The 21,517-nt window shown below is 39.2% G+C and overlaps 1 protein-coding gene across 3 annotated transcripts; it reads right to left on the reverse strand.

Moving 5' to 3' along the window:
* Positions 1 to 15,423: 15,423 nt before the first annotated feature.
* LOC112047489 (jerky protein homolog-like) lies at positions 15,424 to 21,027 on the reverse strand. Of its 3 annotated transcripts, XM_052888827.1 has the most exons (3): positions 16,424 to 21,027; positions 16,271 to 16,348; positions 15,424 to 16,177 (listed from the first exon to the last, which is right to left on the reverse strand). In XM_052888827.1, the coding sequence occupies exon 1, from the start codon at positions 18,169 to 18,171 to the stop codon at positions 16,972 to 16,974; it is 1,200 nt and encodes a 399-aa protein (XP_052744787.1). In that variant the 5' UTR covers positions 18,172 to 21,027; the 3' UTR covers positions 15,424 to 16,177; positions 16,271 to 16,348; positions 16,424 to 16,971. The 3 variants fall into 3 exon arrangements, with proteins under 3 accessions (XP_052744787.1, XP_052744786.1, XP_052744785.1); XM_052888826.1 differs by having other exon boundaries at positions 15,424 to 16,348; XM_052888825.1 differs by having other exon boundaries at positions 16,271 to 21,027.
* Positions 21,028 to 21,517: the final 490 nt, after the last annotated feature.

Consider the following 21,517-nt stretch of genomic DNA (forward strand, 5'->3'; position numbering starts at 1 on the left):
ACTTCGAGTAGTTTCTTAATCCTGTGCAATGCTTTATTGTTTTTGTCTTGCTTAGAAAAGTGTAACATTTGTAGTAGTAGTTCAAATCGGTTTTGACTCATTATTGTTCGAGGAAAATTCTGTCCAAGAACAGGATCTTTTGACCAGTTGTCAGATATTTTAGTTAGTTTTACGATCCCCATAATAAATAATTAATCCGAAAAATTGTTTCATCTCTCCTGCCGATGTAGGTTTCCACTATTATTATATAATGATTTATCTTTTTTTTTTTTTTTTTTGTGTTCAGTTACATCTATCAGTGATCAGTCGCTTGACTATAAACTGAATTTTTCATAGCAGATCATGTTTCTAGTTAAAGGTCACTCCATTAAGTGACTCTTCGTGTTATGGTCCTTTTTTCGGGTATTACTGTCCACCACATAATTCATCCACAGTGGATCGCTTTAGCCTTTTGGTCTTACCAGGCGTGATAAGCAATTTGGCAAGACTATTTGTGTGTTCTTGTAGTCTGCTTTTGTGTTTTATGGCGTACTTTCTTATTTCTTCCTTGACAGTCGGCATTTCAAGATACTCATGCATGTCTGCTGTTTTGGTGAACCAGGGGGCGTTTAGTATTGTGCGGAATACTAGGTTTAATGATTTATCTATTTTGATGATTTACACTATTACTACTAAAGTCAACATCTCTTGAGGATGCTCAGGTTTTGGGGTGAAACGTATGTAGAGAGTATATTGTCGGACCGGTGATGTTGTCGCATGGGTTCGTCGACTTTTCGCGGATGATAGCAAAATAGATAAATCATTATATAATCATGATGAACTTCCGCAAAGTAACGCCTGCTTCTATCCAATATTTAAAAGAAGGTTTCCACTGTCGAATACGTGCAGATTTAGATGCTACATTAGACTCTGTAATTTTGTTTATAGTAAAGATGTTCGTACAATTGGTCACCATTTCAAATACTTCTTCTGATACTAAAAGATGATAGAAATCTGCCGGAGTCTTAGCTATCATTTCTCTAGCAACTTGTGAATTAAATCCCAGGATTTCAGTGTACGGGATAATTCGACGCTGATTACCTTTTGGTTGGTGCCATACGGTTGATGATACAGAAAGCGATGTGGTGTGATTGGCACGGTATTTTCAGTAGGGATGTTCCGATACCACCTAAGTATCGATACCTACTCATTTCGATAATACTCAAATCTTTTTTCGATACTACTTAAATAAGTACTCCTAAAGTATTGATACTTACTGATATTGATACTTTTTAGAACTTTTATTTTGTTTTATTATTTTGAGGGTGCTATCAATGAATGTTGAAGGACAATAATTTAAACAAAATTGAGAAGAAAAAAACTATTTATTTATTATAAATGTTTATTGGGCTTATTATTAATTTTAACAAAAAACTCTTCACCATTAAGATTGCCCAAAATCAGTAACTGTTCAAGGTATTTTGAAGACAATCTGATTTGATAAATAAAGAGAAACTTCATCTCCCTGATGAGATTTTTTTTTCTTCTTGTGCCCATGTGCTAACTCTTTATGATGTTTCCAAAAATCGTATTCAGGTGGTGCAGTAGATGAGACATCATCGTCTGACTCACTTGGGCTACTTAGTTGTCTGACAACCATGGTTCTAAGTTTTTGAATAGCTCTTCTGCATGCAAGAGGGGTCTTGGAAATGCAGATTTTTAAACCTTGGGTCTAGAATTGTTGCAATGGCTGCATGATCGTTTAATTCAATCATCCCATACCTCCTTTTCAGCTCTCTCAATAAAACATCCTTACATTTATCGCCGTTGAGGTTTAATATGAAGAGGACGATTGTATTGATGTATATTTATTCTTTCACTGATTATAACAATATTGTAAATGGATATAAAATAAAAGGTTAACAAATAGAAGATGTGATGTGGAAAGGAGAAACGGTAAAGATGTAATGAATGGGCGAAACAATATATACACGCATGCGCGGTCGAGGGAATTCTAAATATGAAATGAATCTGGAATGTGAATGTAGATGAAGATATAGATGGCCTGACCTAAAGTGGGCGAACGAAAGAGTTCGTTCGCCACACCACCGCCCTACGGAGAAAAAAAAAAAAAATAAATATAAAAGAAATAGTAAATGCACTAGAAGAGCAGGACTCGTCCAGCCACGGCTTTAAAGGCGTGGAGTCGACGAGCAGCGTAGAGCGCGCTGGGCGGCGTGATGAGCGCGCCGGGCGGCATGATGTCAGCGTGGCGGCGCGGAGAGTGCCCCGGGCAGCGATGTGCGCGAGCCAGGCGGCGCACCCTGCGCGCAGGGCCATGACATCAGATGTGCAGTTGGGCGTCGCGCGTGAGCAAGCGACGCGGAGACAGCGCGCCTGGCAGCGGTATGCGCGAGCCAGTGGCGCGGAAAGTGCGCAGTGCGCCAAGACACCAGTGCTGCAGTGCCGCGCATAATGAGCAGACGGCAAGGGGGCAGCAGGCGCGGCGGCGCGTGGTCGGCGCCGGAACGCGCCGTGTGCCAAAAAAATCAGCACTGGGGCGCTGCACAAGTTGAGTAGAGGCGGCGAGGCAGGCCGGGCGCCATGTCACCAGCGCTGGGTTGCCGCGCAACAAGGGCAAACGGCGAGTGAGGGCAGCGCAGCGGCGCGTGGTCAGCGCCGAAGTGCACCGGATCCCGAAACAGCGCTGGGGCGCAACATTTACGGACGATTTTTCTTGAATGAATTTGAACATTTCTTGTGTTTTCAGCATTATTTTTTCGCCATTGTAGTCTTGAATATATTTTTTCTGACACAAACGGTTGCTATGTTACGATTTTTCTTTTGTTGCGTTGCGTGTTCCATCTTCGGTGGTCACCAATATCGCCGTTGAGGTTTAATATGAAGAGGACGATTGTATTGATGTATATTTATTCTTTCACTGATTATAACAATATTGTAAATGGATATAAAATAAAAGGTTAACAAATAGAAGATGTGATGTGGAAAGGAGAAACGGTAAAGATGTAATGAATGGGCGAAACAATATATACACGCATGCGCGGTCGAGGGAATTCTAAATATGAAATGAATCTGGAATGTGAATGTAGATGAAGATATAGATGGCCTGACCTAAAGTGGGCGAACGAAAGAGTTCGTTCGCCACACATTCTTTAACGATAGCGGAGTTTGGAGTGATACTATTCAGTTCTGTAGTTAAGTTACATACTTTTGGCCCGATGATTCTCTTGTTACATATTCAAAAGGCTTTAATACAGTTGTAAGCTCATTCAAGGTTTCCATTTCCACTGCACTTGGCAAATTTGGGGCCTCTACACTCTCAATTACAATTTCTGATATTACTATTCTTAACTTTAGAAATCGCTCTAACATAAAAAAAGTTGAGTTCCACCTAGTTCTTACATCTGCAATAAGTTTTAAAACTGATCCTTCCTAAACATTATTACGCATTTGGATTTTTCGTAGCTTATCCGACTGCACAACACTATTTTTTATCCAATTAACAATTTCTGGTACTTTTATAACAGCTGATTTAACACTGGGCAACTTTAGTGTCTCTTTAACTACAAGGTTAATAGTATGGGCAAAACACGGTAAATGTTTTTTTCCGCCTAAAGACATTCGTACCCTATTTGTGTCTCTCCACACCATGATATCAACATCCCCGGAGGTAACACCAAATATCTGCCCTGGCCGCATGGTCCGTTTCGTGAATTTGTGTAGGGGCTGCGGGACAAACTTCAAACCCTAAAGATTTTAGACGTTAGAATAAGGGGATTGATAATAATTATCCATCCATAATGTGTACCCTTGTACTCCAAGCCTTGGATTAGTTTCAAGACAATTGACGGGGTAGTGGCCTCTAATAGCAAAACTGCTGCGGTGGAGATCTCGCGTGAACCTCAAACCACCATTTCACAAACTTATTTGAAAATAAGCACACAGTCGTATAATACAGTTTAACACCAAGTTTTTCTATTGTTAATATAATCATTAACACTATAATAAGCCTTTCCCAAAAGCTTGCGTTTAATAAACACTTTGAACTTTTTGAGAGACATTCCAGTGGCTTCATATGTTCATATTTTATAAAAACGTATGCAAATGCCCTTAAAAGAATTACTAATTTTTTGTAACCTAGTATATAGTGTGACTTTGTGAGTTCCAGTCTTGCGGTTTATTAATGGAGACACTGCAGTGATGTTTATTGTAACCGGTATGTACTTGTTTACGTTCAATATTTTTATTGTTTGAACTTGGAGCGTTTTTGGCAAATCGGCTCGGTTATTTAAAAATGTGTAATTAAATCATCGATTTTGAGTTGAAACTTAAGAGTGTTTGTACCAGTTGAAAATACATTGCCTTTATGTTTATCCCACTCACGTTCCGTGATCTGATCGAGCTTACATACCATTTTAAAAATAACTAATGTATCCCACGAGTCTGTGGGCTCCTCGAGGATTATTAAAGCGCGTAGAATTTTTAATACCGATGCTATTAAGCGTCTACGCAACACCGGTGACGCCTTGCTCAGTTGGCATGGTATATAACGCCTTAACATGATTATGGATTAATAAATAATCTACTGTTGTCGTAATGAATGAGAAGCAACTCCCACGCCGCAGGATAATTATTACTGCAGAATTCTACAGAATCAATCGCCAATTTGCAAATTTTTGAGCGATGATTTTAAATAGTGAAACTTTTCAATATTACTTAGATTCTTAGAATTATAAACTTACTTGTTTCTTACTTCCTTCGGCGCTACATATCTTTGTGGGTCTTGGCCTCCACTACCACTTTTCTCCATTTATTTCTACTCCTTGCATTTTTTTCCCCACGCAGATAATTTTTCCATTTTTCGTCTTTCACTAGGTTTTCGAATTCGTGGTTCATTCTATGGCGATAGGTTTCGTCTGAACTTCTTAGTGGGCCAAATATTTTTATAATACACGGCACTTTTATATAGTATATTATTTGAACATATTGTGCAGTTAGAAAGTCGTCTGTTTCCAATAACTATAAAGTTTTTCTTCCTGATTTAAAAACCATTTTCCCGTAAGAAAACTTAAAATATTTTATGAATTTCTCAAAATTACTTAATTTAGTATTTATTAAATTGAAGTAGTGATGTGTTAACGAGCTGGTGGTTGTAAATATGAATACTGGTTCTCTTCGTGAATTTTATTAAAGTATATAAAAGACCAAAAAACAATGTGTGTATGCGCACACAGTCCGTGCGAGTGATATTCCAAGAGTGTTCGCGCGTCGGTCGCTGGCACGACAGGGCAACCCGCATAGTGGTCCGACGTCTGCGCTTGGACAGAAGTTATCTTTGGATAGAGGTTGCTTATGATATTATCAAAATCATCCATATCTAAAGATATGGATTCAATTTCATACAAAATGCAAGTGTTTCAGTAACAGATTTACTGAAAGTTTGGGCTGCAAGATATACCTTCATTATTTGTTTTTTGTATTGAACATGACGACGTCTTAGTTTATTTGCTAAATGTAGGCCTTCGTTTTCTTGTAACATATTTAATTTATTAATATACTCCCGCAATATTGTATCGTTGTTATAGTTAATAATGTTTTTTTAATCTGCTAAAGAAATTCTTACTAGTTTTAGCATGGTATAATTTGGTTTGTCCTTCAATACAAATTTCTGATTTGATATTACTATCGTCATCAAAACGTGTACCCAAAATTTTAGCCATTGCAAAATTTGCAGGACAACCATCAAAAGTAATAGAAATTATTTCTACAAAGAAGTTAATACAATTACGCATTATTACGCGTCTCCTCTCTCTTTCTACGATTGTAGTTCACTGGCAATTCCAATTATCATTGACAGCTGTCACCATAAACACTAACGGCCAGTTTCTTCATCACAAGTAACAGTCAAAGTCAAAGTACAACTGGCTGTAAATGTTTAGCTGCAGTAAAAGCTAAAGTAGATGATGACGTTATGTTAAAGTTTGAGATTATGCTTGTGGAATTTAAAGGTATGTGACGAATTATCTAAGGGGTAAAGTGGGCTTTACATTTGAAAACTTGCGGTAAAATACCCTGTCCCGGTTTAAACTTTACTCACACATGAATAAGAACGGTAGGAACACTGCGAAGTTAGCGCGCGGACGCCACGCGACGCCATCTTGTCAGTAGCGAACGATTTGTGACAGGAGGCACAACACTGGCTGGATTTATAATACTTCGTCACAAAGAAATGTAAGTATTCTGATTTTTTTGTTATTAAGTAATAAATTAAAGTAATTTTATTAAATATTAGACTTAATAGTGTACCGCTACTGCTGGGTTTTTAAGAACCTTAGTGGGTTTAACTAACAAAAGCAACAGAGTATGTCCAACAATTGTAACATTAAAACACCACAGCTAGTTCAGTAACGGAACATACATTTATAGGTCGTGGTACACCCACGACACTGCTAATTTATTTTCTTCTGCAACGGTGAGAGCCTACGTTTCTCATGCACAGGTACCGGTACCGGTCTTATAAGGGTTATGTACACTAAAAGTTGTATGGCTTGCTGAACAGTTTCGAGGAAAGTGAAACCATCTTTGTTTCCTAATTTCTCACTAGATGTTACACATTGTTGATGCATATATCAAGCAGCTGGGCAAATATGCCGACATACCAACGTCGTGTCTTGAAAGGAGTTCTATATAGCAGGATGAGCATATCCGCCAAATCTACACCACCCAAATGTTTATTATACTCTTTGACCACTTGTGGACAGTTGACTTCTAATTTCTGTTTGGCGTCTTTGCAAGTAGCGTTTGATTTTCTCTACCGGTTCTGTACCTACATAAGTACTGACCAACGTTACGACTTTGTTGTCATTCCAACACGCACGATTGCCAGGCGTTACTCTTAACAAACAAATGCGTATTCAGTTTGATGTGGCAGGGTATAGAGCGAAGGACCAGGCCTCGATTGGAGACCAGGGCTGAATGAGGATGATGTGGACGGACTTGGGTAGAGGAATGCGGGGATGGAGGTTGCTTGGTTGGAATTACCTTGGTGGATGTACGCCACGCTTGGTGTAGCGGCCGTGCTAGGTGGTGCAGAGGCGGCAGCGAGCGTCGGTCGCCTCCTTTGCGTGATGCTACGACGATGTAGGTGCTGGCGTAGGTGTAGGAGCGTGGTTAATACACGGCACTTTTATATAGTATATTATTTGAACATATTATGCAGTTAGAAAGTCGTGTTTCCTATAACTATAAAGTTTTTCTCCCTGATTTAAAAACCATTTCCCTGTAAGAAAACTTAAAAGATTTTATGAATTTCTCAAAATTGCTTAATTTAGTATTTATTAAATTGAAGTTATCTTTGTATAGAGGTTGCTTATGGATATTATCAAAATCATCCATATCTAAATCATTCATACAAAATGCAAGTGTTTCAGTAACAGATTTATTAAAAGTTTGGGCTGCAAGATATACCTTCATTATTTGTTTTTTGTATTGAACATGACGACGTCTTAGTTTATTTGCTAAATGTAGGCCTTCGTTTTCTTGTAAAATATTTAATTTATTAATATACTATTGTATCGTTGTTATAGTTAATAATGTTTTTGTTTAATCTGCTAAAGAAATTCTTACTAGTTTTAGCATGTGACAGGCATCTGGTATAATTTGGTTTGACCTTCAATACAAATTTCTGATTTGATATTACTATCGTCATCAAAACGTGTACCCAAAATTTTAGCCATTGCAAAATTTGCAGGACAACCATCAAAAGTAATAGAAATTATTTCTACAAACAAGTTAATACAATTACGCATTATTACGCGACTCATCCCTCTCTCTACGATAATAGTCACTAGCAATTTCCAATTATCATTGACAGCTGTCACCAGAAATACTAACGGCCAGTTTCTTCATCAAAAGTAACAGTCAAAGTACAACTGGCTATAAATGTTTAGCTGCAGTAAAATCTAAAGTAGATGATGACGTTATGTTAAAGTTTTAGATTATGCTTGTGGAATTTAAAGGTATGTGACGAATTATCTAAGGGGTAATGTGGGCTTTACATTTGAAAACTTGCGGTAAAATACTCCTGTCCCGGTTTAAACTTTACTCACACATGAATAAGACCGGTAGGAACACTGCGAAGTTAGCGCGCGGACGCCACGCGACGCCATCTTGTCAGTAGCGAACGATTTGTGACAGGAGGCACAACACTGGCTGGATTTATAATACTTCGTCACAAAGAAATGTAAGTATTCTGATTTATTTGTTATTAAGTAATAAATTAAAGTAACTTTATTAAATATTAGACTTAATAGTGTACCACTACTGCTGGGTTTTTAAGAACCTTAGTGGGTTAACTAACAAAAGCAACAGAGTATGTCCAACAATTGTAACATTAAAACACCACAGCTAGTTCAGTAACGGAACATAAATTTATAGGTCGTGGTACACCCACGACACTGCTAATTTATCTTCTTCTGCAACGGTGAGAGCCTACGTTTCTCATGCACAGGTACCGGTACCGGTCTTATACTTCCGGTCTTATAAGGGTTATGTACACTAAAAGTTATATGGCTTGCTGAACAGTTTCGAGGAAAGTGAAACCATCTTTGTTTCCTAATTTCTCACTAGATGTTACACATTGTTGATGCATATATCAAGCAGCTGGGCAAATATGCCGACATACTAACGTCGTGTCTTGAAAGGAGTTCTATATAGCAGGATGAGCATATCCGCCAAATCTACATCACCCAAATGTTTATTATACTCTTTGACCACTTGTGGACAGTTGACTTCTAATTTCTGTTTGGCGTCTTTGCAAGTAGCGTTTGATTTTCTCTACCGGTTCTGTACCTACAAAAGTACTGACCAACGTTACGACTTTGTTGTCATTCCAACACGCACGATTGCCAGGCGTTACTCTTAACAAACAAATGCGTATTCAGTTTGATGTGGCAGGGTATAGAGCGAAGGACCAGGCCTCGATTGGAGACCAGGGCTGAATGAGGATGATGTGGACGGACTTGGGTAGAGGAATGCGGGGATGGAGGTTGCTTGGTTGGAATTACCTTGGCGGATGTACGCCACGCTTGGTGTAGCGGCCGTGCTAGGTGGTGCAGAGGCGGCAGCGAGCGTCGGTCGCCTCCTTTGCGTGATGCGACGACGATGCAGGTGTTGGCGTAGGTGTAGGAGCATGGTAATACACGGCACTTTTATATAGTATATTATTTGAACATATTATGCAGTTAGAAAGTCGTGTTTCCTATATCTATAAAGTTTTTCTCCCTGATTTAAAAACCATTTCCCTGTAAGAAAATTTAAAAGATTTTATGAATTTCTCAAAATTGCTTAATTTAGTATTTATTAAATTGAAGTTATATTAGTATAGAGGTTGCTTATGGATGATATTATCAAAATCATCCATATCTAAATCATTCATACAAAATGCAAGTGTTTCAGTAACAGATTTACTGAAAGTTTGGGCTGCAAGATATACCTTCATTATTTGTTTTTTGTATTGAACATGACGACGTCTTAGTTTATTTGCTAAATGTAGGCCTTTTCTTGTAACATATTTAATTAATTAATATACTCCCGCAATATTGTATCGTTGTTATAGTTAATAATGTTTTTTTTAATCTGCTAAAGAAATTCTTACTAGTTTTAGCATGTGACAGGCATCTGGTATAATTTGGTTTGACCTTCAATACAAATTTCTGATTTGATATTACTATCGTCATCAAAACGTGTACCCAAAATTTTAGCCATTGCAAAATTTGCAGGACAACCGTCAAAAGTAATAGAAATTATTTCTACAAACAAGTTAATACAATTACGCATTATTACGCGACTCATCCCTCTCTCTACGATAATAGTCACTAGCAATTTCCAATTATCATTGACAGCTGTCACCATAAACACTAACGGCCAGTTTCTTCATCACAAGTAACAGTCAAAGTCAAAGTACAACTGGCTGTAAATGTTTAGCTGCAGTAAAATCTAAAGTAGATGATGACGTTATGTTAAAGTTTTAGATTATGCTTGTGGAATTTAAAGGTATGTGACGAATTATCTAAGGGGTAATGTGGGCTTTACATTTGAAAACTTGCGGTAAAATACTTCTGTCCCGGTTTAAACTTTACTCACACATGAATAAGACCGGTAGGTACACTGCGAAGTTAGCGCGCGGACTCCACGCGACGCCATCTTGTCAGTAGTGAACGATTTGTGACAGGTGGCACAGCACTGGCTGGATTTATAATACTTCGTCATAAAGAAATGTAAGTATTCTGTTTATAATATATTCTCTAATATTAAAACACCTGAGCTAGTTTAGTAACGGGACATAAATTTATAGGTCGTGGGTGTACGGCCTGTCTGTTGCCACTCCGCAGCGCAATACTCTCCTTGTGATTTTTGGCCGAAGATGTTGAGCGGCCTTCCGAGCACGGACATGTATACAGGAGTGGCACAGCGTTCCAGGTCTTCCTCGTACTGTCCTCGTAAGCCGTGTCGCTTTGATAAAAAACATTTCTAAATTGTATGTACCGAACTTCATAATTGGGTATGGTAAGAGAAGGCTGGAATATATTGTCCCAACAATCTTTAACGATTTTCCGGATGCGGTAAAGAATCTTCTAAAAGATTCTAATATACTCACGAACGTACATAAGCGGAAACTAAAGAGTTATTTTTTGGGACAGCCTGTGTAGCGTCGCAGCACCGGTTCACTCACACTTTTATTTAACTACCCTATAATGATTATTCTTGGTATTTATCCTCTTCTGTTTGTTAATTGCTTTTGTTCCTAAATATTGTATTATATAATAATAACCTGTGCACGGTAAAACCAACTGTGGTTTGTGTTGCACTATGGTGAGGCTTAATTTAAATGTGTTTTTTGTTGAATAATAAATAAATAAAAAATAAAAATAATTTATAGTTTTATGTACCGGCGATAGCTGCGTTACAATGGCATGTAATTTTTATGGTTTTAATCGAAAGTAACGGTTAACAGTGCCGTCTTAAGTCTCTTCTGCGGCTGGGTGCGGGATTCAGCCTGACCTCGGCGCCATCGTTTTTTTTGTGTCAATCAATCAATGTGACACGCGACTGATGATACACTGCAGTATGAAAGGGGTCCTAGTCAACCATGAAAACACAATACACGTAATTTTGATAATTTATTTGTTACTCTAAAACAGTGGTTCCCAAACTTATTTTGTCTACTGCCCACTTTGAGAATAAATATTTTTTTAGCGCCCCCATTTTTTCACCTATTTAAAAACCACTATAACTTCAAATTGAATTAATTAACTACTTATTGTGAGCTATATATGTATATTATGTATATTAACGGAGAATTCTAAACGAAACTTTTACTATAACCCGCTACTTGAAACCTGAGCGCAGTAGGTAACATACTGTGCGGGTAGGCCGTTGATAATAGAATGAATTTAAAAAAACAAACTACGGCAATTTAAATGTAATTTTTATTAACTTAGGTTTATTCATAGATACTGGTGCCGGCCCTGGACGGTGATGACGCGTAGATGGTCGCGTAGGTAGTTATGCGCAGATGCGTGAAGTTAACTCGTACGTAGCTTGGCTTGGATTAGCCGTACTTAGCCTGGCTTGGCCGTACTGAGCCGTACTTATCTGTACTTGGTCGTCCTAAGCCGTGGTTGGCTCCTGGAATGGACATAGCACACCTAATTAGTGATAGCTACATCGATTCGTCCTGGTTACCATTCATCGGCAGATGTGCAACACGGATTGTACATACGCATAGTAGAAATGCCGATGTGGTGGAAACAACCAGAACGAAGTTACAATAATTATTATCTAAAATGTTTTAAGAGCTGAAGGCTAAGAAAAAGAACAAAGAAATCATTACGTTAAAATTACAAAAATATGTGGGTGGATATAAAACTAAGATGATACAATTCTAATATTACATTACTAATGAGTTGGCAATTAATATGATGTTACTATGAATTTAAAGGAATGAATCTACTATTGAAATGAAATGAAATAAATAATAATAAAAAAGCTGAAAATAAGACATTATAAAAAGTTAAAACAAAATGAACAAAGAAACAAGCTATCGACAAAATGAGATTGATATTACGTAATAGTGGTTTTAATGTGCCAATCTAAACTTACCCTAAATCAACACAGTACAGTGGACCCCCGGTAATCCGGCAAACATTATGCAGGGCAGTGTCGGACTATCGAATTTGTCGGATTATAGAGCACTGCCTAAGACCCCTAAAGTCCGGATTTTTTTTACGAAAGAGTACCTTGTAATCCGACAAATTACATATCTAATGACGAGAGTCTATAAATGTATTATACGTACATATGTATGTACATACATACTTTGAAGTACAAATCAGACTTAATTTATGTAAGTCGAATTTAGTAAATTAAATAACAATTGAGAGCGTACGTTTTATTATAAAATTAAGCATAAATGCACATACATATCTACCAAAATAATCAAGAATTATTAATCAAAATCATGTCGTGAATACTATATCAAATTATGAAGCTTTGAAATATTCATCAATTTTTTTTGTTTAAGGTTGTTATAACGCGAGATCAGAGCTTTGTCCCTCAGTCTTCACAAAAGTAAAAGTTCGTTGTAGGATGTACCATTCTCTTCAGCCCATTGTAAACTGCGACCGCGCAGGCCCACAGGGTTGGAGGCCGCAGGCCCACGCGTCACAAAGAGAAAAAAATGATGTGTCGGAACTTATGTTCAATCCAGCTCCAGAGGTCCTGGGTTCCAGTCCACCTGGTCACTGTATGCTATTTCCTACTAAACTAACCTAACCTACCTAATTGAGACTGTGAGGCTCTTTGGATGAAATAATAAACACTCACACAGAAAGTCCAGAAATTCTTTATTTGTCAGTTATTTCTTATTAGAAAACTAGTTACTATGATAAATCATATACGCTTAGTGCGAGTGATGTTTTTCTCGTCCCATGGAGGAAAGAAGATGTGGGTTACTTGGACCGGACTCAAAGGCTCTAATGTCCCGGTATCTCAGTCGTTGAATTGAGAGCCCGTGGGTCCAAATCACACTACCGGTCACCAACCAACCAAACTGAAAATTTGTTTATTTTCCCACATTCCCACCTCCGTAAGAGAAAGCATAACTAAACCTTTAATTAAGCATGTACTTCTATAGAATCCTCAAACAGCATAATATTTGCTGTTGGACAAAATTACACAAAGTATCATAATATACCAAAATACCGCGTACAAAATACTAAATACAAAATACCACGTACAGAATACAAAATACCAAAATATCACGTACAGAATACAAAATACCAAAATACCACCATAAATCGTTAAGCACTAAACTTTAAATTATATCCGAACACGGTTCAGATCCAATGTCCAAATATCCAAAATCCCCCCCCCCCCCCCGAAATTAACACTGTATAGATATGTTCTCGTCCATAACACCGAAGATTAACGCAAGCTTGGCAAACAGGATAGGACTGACCTTGTCTGGGTCTTTACCCGGTTATATGTCCTGCCGGACTCCCTTGACCTGGTACGGCTACTCCGTCTCCTTCAGCTTGCGACGTTCCCGGATGTTGTAACCGGCAAATGACTATCTTCTTAAAGCCTTCCACGAATCCCGCGACGTCACGACGGATTTGTACAACCTCTTCGAAACTCGTAAAAACTCATAAATTACCCTTTTACATTCTCAAAGGTTCTCGAAACTCATTCTTATATCTTTCTTTCTTATTTTTCCTATTTTTATTTTTTTTCCACTGAAACGAAGAAATGACACGTCATTGTTAAGTTCTACCGGCGTGGTCAATGACCCCGCCCAATGTCCCGTAAGGTGAAAAGTATTTCTTACCTGATAATATCAGTTCTCTCTAGCCCACCCAAATATTAAATTTAGTCGCTATACGAATTCATGGCCAACGGGAACTGGAACAAAGATTTATACATTCTTTAACAGCGGCCATTTTGTAATACCTGAATGTGCAAAAAATATGTACTCACGGAAGACTCCTGTGATTTTCCCAAGACTTAATAAAACTTATATTTTCAATGAGCTGAACATAATATTTTAGTTAAGGTTTTTGGTCTCAGCAGACCTGCTACATTAAATCCTTCCCCCCGGATATTTTTGTTCAGCTCATGGTGGCTGTTTCCAGAAAATGACCGAAACCCTGTCTTCGGCGAGAACTTTGCTCACACGTTTTCGTTCGACGCATCAAAAAATTTGTTCGTTCATACAAATCTTAACTATAACAATAGAAAATCTTTATCCCTTTTATTTTTGTATTCACAAATCATAAGCTTGCCAACACCATTCTAGTGCCTTATTATATGTTTTTGAACCCCCACGACGTTTGTTTTACCCGAAAATTGCCAATTTGCACACTCCGACCCTGAAACGAAACGCAATCTCACACAAAGAGACACGCTCCTGTCGCCATCTATGGTTTAGACGCCCATTCACTAGCGACCCATAATATAATCAATTCTTCGCACCTTTTATGAGCGCGTTTTGTACGGATTTCGTCATCATACCAACAGATGGCGCTTTACACCGTCACAATCTGCGGCCGGTTTATGAAGCACAGTACAGTGGACACCCGGTAATCCGGCAAACATTATGCAGGGCAGTGTCGGACTATCGAATTTGTCGGATTATAGAGCACTGCCTAAGACCCGTATAGTCCGGTTTTTTTTACGAAAGAGTACCTTGTAATCCGACAAATTACATATCTAATGACGAGAGTCTATAAATGTATTATACGTACATATGTATGTACATACATACTTTGAAGTACAAATCAGACTTAATTTATGTAAGTCGAATTTAGTAAATTAAATAACAATTGAGAGCTTACGTTTTATTATAAAATTAAGCATAAATGCACATACATATCTACCAAAATAATCAAGAATTATTAATCAAAATCATGTCGTGAATACTATATCAAATTATGAAGCTTTGAAATATGCATCAATTTTTTTTGTTAAAGGTTATTATAACGCGAGATCAAAGCTTTGTCCCTCAGTCTTCACAAAAGTAAAAGTTCGTTGTAGGATGTACCATTCTCTTCAGCCCATTGTAAACTGCGACCGCGCAGGCCCACAGGGTTGGAGGCCGCAGGCCCACGCGTCACAAAGAGAAAAAAAATGATGTGTCGGAACTTATGTTTAATCCAGCTCCAGAGGTCCTGGGTCCAGTCCACCTGGTCACTGTATGCTATTTCCTACTAAACTAACCTAACCTACCTAATTGAGACTGTGAGGCTCTTTGGATGAAATAATAAAGACTCACACAGAAAGTCCAGAAATTCTTTATTTGTCAGTTATTTCTTATTAGATAACTAGTAACTATGATAAATCATATACGCTTAGTGCGAGTGATGTTTTTCTCGTCCCACGGAGGAAAGAAGATGTGGGTTACTTGGACCGGACTCAAAGGCTCTAATGTCCCGGTATCTCAGTCGTTGAATTGAGAGCCCGTGGGTCCAAATCACACTACCGGTCACTAACCAACCAAACGGAAAGTTTGTTTATTTTCCCACAATCCCACCTCCGTAAGAGAAAGCATAACCAAACCTTTAATTAAGCATGTACTACTATAGAATCCTCAAACAGCATAATATTTGCTGTTGGACAAAATTACACAAAGTATCATAATATACCAAAATACCGCGTACAAAATACAAAATTCCACATACAAAATACCACCATAAATCGTTAAGCACTAAACTTTAAATTATATCCGAACACGGTTCAGATCCAATGTCCAAATATCCAAAAATCCCCCCCCCCCCCCCCCGAAATTAACACTGTATAGATATGTTCTCGTCCATAACACCGAAGATCAACGCAAGCTTGGTAAACAGGTTAGGACTGACCTTGTCTGGGTATTTACCCGGTTATATGTCCTGCCGGACTCCCTTGACCTGGTACGGCTACTCCGTCTGCCTCAGCTTGCGACGTTCCCGGATGTTGTAACCGGCAAATGACTATCTTCTTAAAGCCTTCCACGAATCCCGCGACGTCACGACGGATTCGTACAACCTCTTCGAAACTCGTAAAAACTCATAAATTACCCTTTTACATTCTCAAAGGTTCTCGAAACTCATTCTTATATATTTCTTTCTTGTTTTTCCCACTGAAACGAAAAAAATGACACGTCATTGTCAAGTTCTACCGGCGTGGTCAATGACCCCGCACAATGTCCCGTAAAGTGAAAAATATTTCTTACCTGATAATATCAGTTCTCTCTGGCCCACCCCCCCGAATATTAAATTTAGTCGCTATACGAATTCATTGCCAACGGGAACTGGAACAAAGATTTATACATTCTTTAACAGCGGCCATTTTGTAATACCTGAATGTGCAAAAAATAAGTACTCACGGAAGACTCCTGTGATTTTCCCAAGACTTAATAAAACTTATATTTTCAATGAGCTGAACATAATATTTTAGTTAAGGTTTTTGGTCTCAGCAGACCTGCTACATTAAATCCTTCCCCCCGGATATTTTTGTTCAGCTCATGGTGGCTGTTTCCAGAAAATCACCGAAACCCTGTCCCCGGCGAGAACTTTGCTCACACGTTTTCGTTCGACGCATCAAAAAATTCGTTCGTTCATACAAATCTTAACTATAACAATAGAAAATCTTTATCCCTTTTATTTTTGTATTCACAAATCATAAGCTTGCCAACACCATTCTAGTGCCTTATTTTATGTTTTTGAACCCCCACGAAGTTTGTTTTACCCGAAAATTGCCAATTTGCACACCCCGACCCTGAAACGAAACGCAATTTCACACGAAGAGACACGATCCTGTCGCCATCTATGATTTAGACGGCCATTCACTAGCGACCCATAATATAATCAATTCTTCGCACCTTTTATGAGCGCGTTTTCTACGGATTTCGTCATCATACCAACAGATGGCGCTTTACTCCGTCACAAAACCTAGCTCAAAAGCGTTAACTGCGTCTTGATCTGTGACTTGTGGAGCAGTTGCAATCACGTCGTCGTTATCTTCCTGATCGTTTGTTGTATTATTAGAAACCTCTTTTATAATATCTTCGTCAGGCATTTCAAGAAAAACATTTTCTTCTTTATCCATTCCACGACACCAGACTTCCAAATCTTCCGGACTTATCTGTGTTTCAGTAGAGACTTGTTCTATAACTTCCGAAGTTACACTGATTTGTGGATCGTTGCTAGGAGTGGTGATTATATCTGGCCATAACTTTTTCCAAGACGATTTAATAGTTGATGACGGTAACGCACTCCACGACTGACTAAGAGCAAAAACCAAGTCTTTCATATTAAATTCTTTTAAAGTTTTTTCTATTGGTTGGTCTTTTGATACGGCTCTTAAAAGTAGGTTTTTTTTATAGTCTTGCTTAACAAACTGAATGATGTTCTGGTCCATTGGTTGAATCAGTGCAGTGCAATTTGGCGGAAGAAACATCGCAGTGATGCATTTATCCTCAGTTGTCAGTTCTTCTTCAGACGGATGATCGGGAGCGTTATCAAGAAGCAACAACGCTTTTTGAGGAAAATTATGATCTTTTAACCATTTTCTAACTTCAGGTGCCAAGCATTCATCAAACCACTTTTTGAAAAGGTCTTTTGTCATCCATGCACTTTTTTGTCCGTAATAGTGTACAGGTAAATCAATGTTTTTGAATGCCCTTGGTTTATTAGATTTCCCAATGACCACCATCGTAAGCGCGTGTGTACCTGCAGCATTAGCACATGGTAGTATGGTTACACGCTCTTTACTCACTTTTCGTCCAGGTACGTCTTTTTCGTTACAAGAAACGAAAGTTTTGTTAGGCATCACACGCAAAAAAAGCCCTGATTCGTCTGCATTATACACCTGTGACGGGCCAAGATTTAAATCGTTCACCTTTTGCAAAAATCTTAATTTAAAGGGCTCTATGCAGGTGGCATCGTTAGAAAGTTTCCCTCCTGTAATAGTCATTAAACGTATGCCATGACGACTTTTAAAACGTTCTAGCCATCCTTTGCTGGCCACAAAATCATCTTTTTTTGTTATTTCCTTATAAAAAAACTTAGCTTTCATCGCCAACATGGGTCCCGAAATTGGTGCATGCATGTTTCTTTCCTGAAGAAACCACATGTACAAAGCTTCTTCCACTTCTGGATGTTCAGCTTCCTTGAGTGTCTATCTCTTACCTGGCCCGCAGTCAGTAGTTGACACGAACTTCTTCTCGTGGTTTTTTTTTAATGTCATAAATTGTAAATCGGCCTACGCCGTATTCACTTGCTAAACTACTGAAAGTTTCATTGCGATTTAAGCGATCTAAAATATCACATTTTTCTTTAATTGTCAACGTTTTGTGCTTTCGCTTGTGGGTTTATGACGACATTACTAGGTACTACATATACCTAATACACAATGAATAAATAAGTAGTAAACAATGAACGTACGCTAAGCCGTACCGCTATCACTAGTAGTCAAATTCAAACTAAGTAAAACAATGCATACGCGTCGAGCACAATAGCGGTGGCGCGTACGAGTTGTGACCTGTTCAAACTTGCGTGATATTAGCAAGAATTGTCAAACATAATTCTGTCATGTCGGATTACAGGGGGCGCCGGATTAGTCAGAGGCCGGATTACCGGGGGTCCACTGTAGTTATAACTTGATTTATTGCTGGCAATATTAACTCTTCTCCGATGTTATGTGGTTTGCCTTTTTGAGCAATTAACAAAGAGATATTGTACGAAGCTCGAAGGTCGTCGTCAACTTGCTTAGCAGCCGCCGAAAACAGCTAAAAAGCCGCGCGTGATGAGTAGTTACCTATTTGATGCATTCATATTATATTATTACGATGCAAATTGACTGCAAGATAGGTATGAGAACTACGTCGCTAGCGATAAGGAACCGGTTTTTTGTCCGAGCGGCCGAGCGGCCGAGCGGTCGAAGCGAGTTGAATACGTGTAGGTAGTTAACTACGTGTAATATTAAATGAATAAGCAAGCAATTAATTAAAAAAATTAGCTTGGAGCATAATGAATGATTATTATAATTCTCAATAAAAGTATTTAAGTACATATGAAGATTATGATTATTATAAGAATTAGATGTAAGTTTATTACGTAATAATGATTACCTTAAGCGTGTGAAGAAATTCTAATTTTGAAAAATCGAAAGGAAGGCGCAAGGAAGACGGAAAAATAAGAAGGAAAATGGAACGAACTCACTCAGTATCGTGTCCCTCGTCCTTTGTTTCCGTGGTGTTCTTCTCGTAATTCTTCACAGCTGTGTGTTGTAGGTATTCCCATTTGCAGAAATCCTTTCTTGTTTGTCGTATGGCTTGTTTCCAAATCCACAAAGTTAGAAGGGCGAAAGACCAAAAATAGTGATGTGTTAACGAGCTGGTGGTTGTAAATATGAATACTGGTGCTCTTCGTGAATTTTATTTAAGTATATAAAAGACCAAACAACAATATTGTATTGTGTATGCGCACACAGTCCGTGCGAATCAATTTCGAAGTGTCCGCGCGTCGGTCGCTGGCACGACGGGCCGGCGCGGTGTCCCCGCACCCCGCAACCCGCGTAGTCGTCCGACGTCTGCGCTTGGACAAATAGTTTTGCTACACTTGGCTGTGTATTATGCTTCTTCTCTAGGTCTTGAAAATATGCTACATTCTTGTCTTTCTTATCTGGATGCATTTTATTCAAATGATCTTGCAGCCTTGAAGGCTTCATTGCTTCATTCGAAAATGTTTTTAGACATAGAAGACAAAAAGGCGACGATGGGTTTGTGGGATTTTCAATAAATCCGAATTTAATATATTCCGCACAGTATTGCCGTCTCTTCTTTTTTACTTCCGACATTGTTTTGCTTTGAGAAATACGTTCAACTTCGCGAGTACTGTAGAGAAGGCGTAAGTATCATCTATTGCGCGCGAGACCACAAATGAAAATATTTTTTTTTTTGTTGAGTAAATGCCGTTTAGCTCCCTGTGGAACCACTACGACGTCACCGGTAGGGGGTGGGCGAGCGCGGAAGCATCGCCTGTGCACGAAGGCTGAAATAAAAACAGAGGACGGAACGGCTCTGTAAGGTCGTCTCCTATGAGACTCGGGCCTCGGCTTAGAGGGCCATTCGGGAGGGTTTGACCGTGACCTGAGTGAATCAGTCCGGACGCCCCCGAGATCGTGAGTTAGAAAACCCACTTCCGGGTGACGTTAGATATCGGGGACCTCGTCTTCGCCGGCGAAGACGCTGTGTAGCTTGTGATTGTGTTGCCTGAGAAGCATTGTCAGTTGTCATGTCATCGTCAGGATCGTAAAGGATGTTTTTGGGACGTCTCTGCTTGGAGTTAGCGTTAAGGTTGAGAGTATAGTTGCAAGCCTCAACCACTAGTTGGTTGGGATGGATGGCAGCTCTTTCAAAATAGTTTTGAGAGAGCTGTTTCATGTGATTAGCTATTGAAGGTAGTTCTAAATCTCTATGGAGGTCGTTATTACGTACAAACCACGGCGCGCCCGTGATTTGCCGTAGGAATCGATTTTGCAGAGTTTTGAAGCGGCTTAAGGGTCGCTTTGGGACGGTTGGCGAACACTACACTAGCGTAGGTTAGGATCGGACGGATCGTAGTTTTATAAAGCGTTAGTTTTAAGCGGAGGGACAATTTACTTTTAACGTTAATCATCGAGTAGAGGCGGTGCATTACGTATGCAGCCTTTTTTCTAGCTTCCCTAATGTGCATGGAGAAGCTCATGCGGTTATCAAAGGTCACGCCTAGGTATTTGGCAGTACGTTGCCAGGGGATGGGAGCTCCGTAGAGTGAGACTTCTTTGAGTTTGTTCTGGCAAAACGGTTTGCCAGTGAAGAGCACAGCTGCGCTCTTCTCTGGGTTGACTTCTATCCGCCAAAGGCGGAACCAAGTCCCTATGACGTTGACTGCCTTCTGCACGCGGGCTCAGATGGAGCGCGGGTTTACGGCCGTCGCGTACAGTGCGGTGTCGTCCGCGAACTGTGCGACGTGAACGCCCGGGTGATCGGTGGGAATGTCGCACGTGTAGAGCGAATATAGAAGCGGGGAGAGCACGGAGATGAGAGCGTTCCGTCTATACAGTACCTGAAGGTGCGGTTGGACAGAAAGCTGTGTAGTAAGCGGTCCATTTTGTTTAGTACGCCGGAACGGTTTAGCTTGTATATCAAGCCTTCGTGCCAAACACGATCGAATGCTTTAGCTACGTCAAAGAAGAGCGCCCCGGTGGCGATAGGGTTATAAAATTTATTGAAACCGGTTAAAATGTGCTCGGTGAGGCGGTGCACTTGATGAACACGCGAGTGTTTACATCGAAATCCAAACTGTTGATTGATGAGAAGTTGCTTCTCATCGCAAATGGCTTTTAAACGATTCAAAATGATTATCTTATACACCTTGCCAATGGTGTTAAGCAGACTAATTGGACGGTAGCTAGTCGGGAGGTCACGGGGTTTACC

The sequence above is a fragment of the Bicyclus anynana genome, chromosome 23, assembly GCF_947172395.1.
Source record: "Bicyclus anynana chromosome 23, ilBicAnyn1.1, whole genome shotgun sequence".
Lineage (NCBI taxonomy): Eukaryota > Metazoa > Arthropoda > Insecta > Lepidoptera > Nymphalidae > Bicyclus > Bicyclus anynana.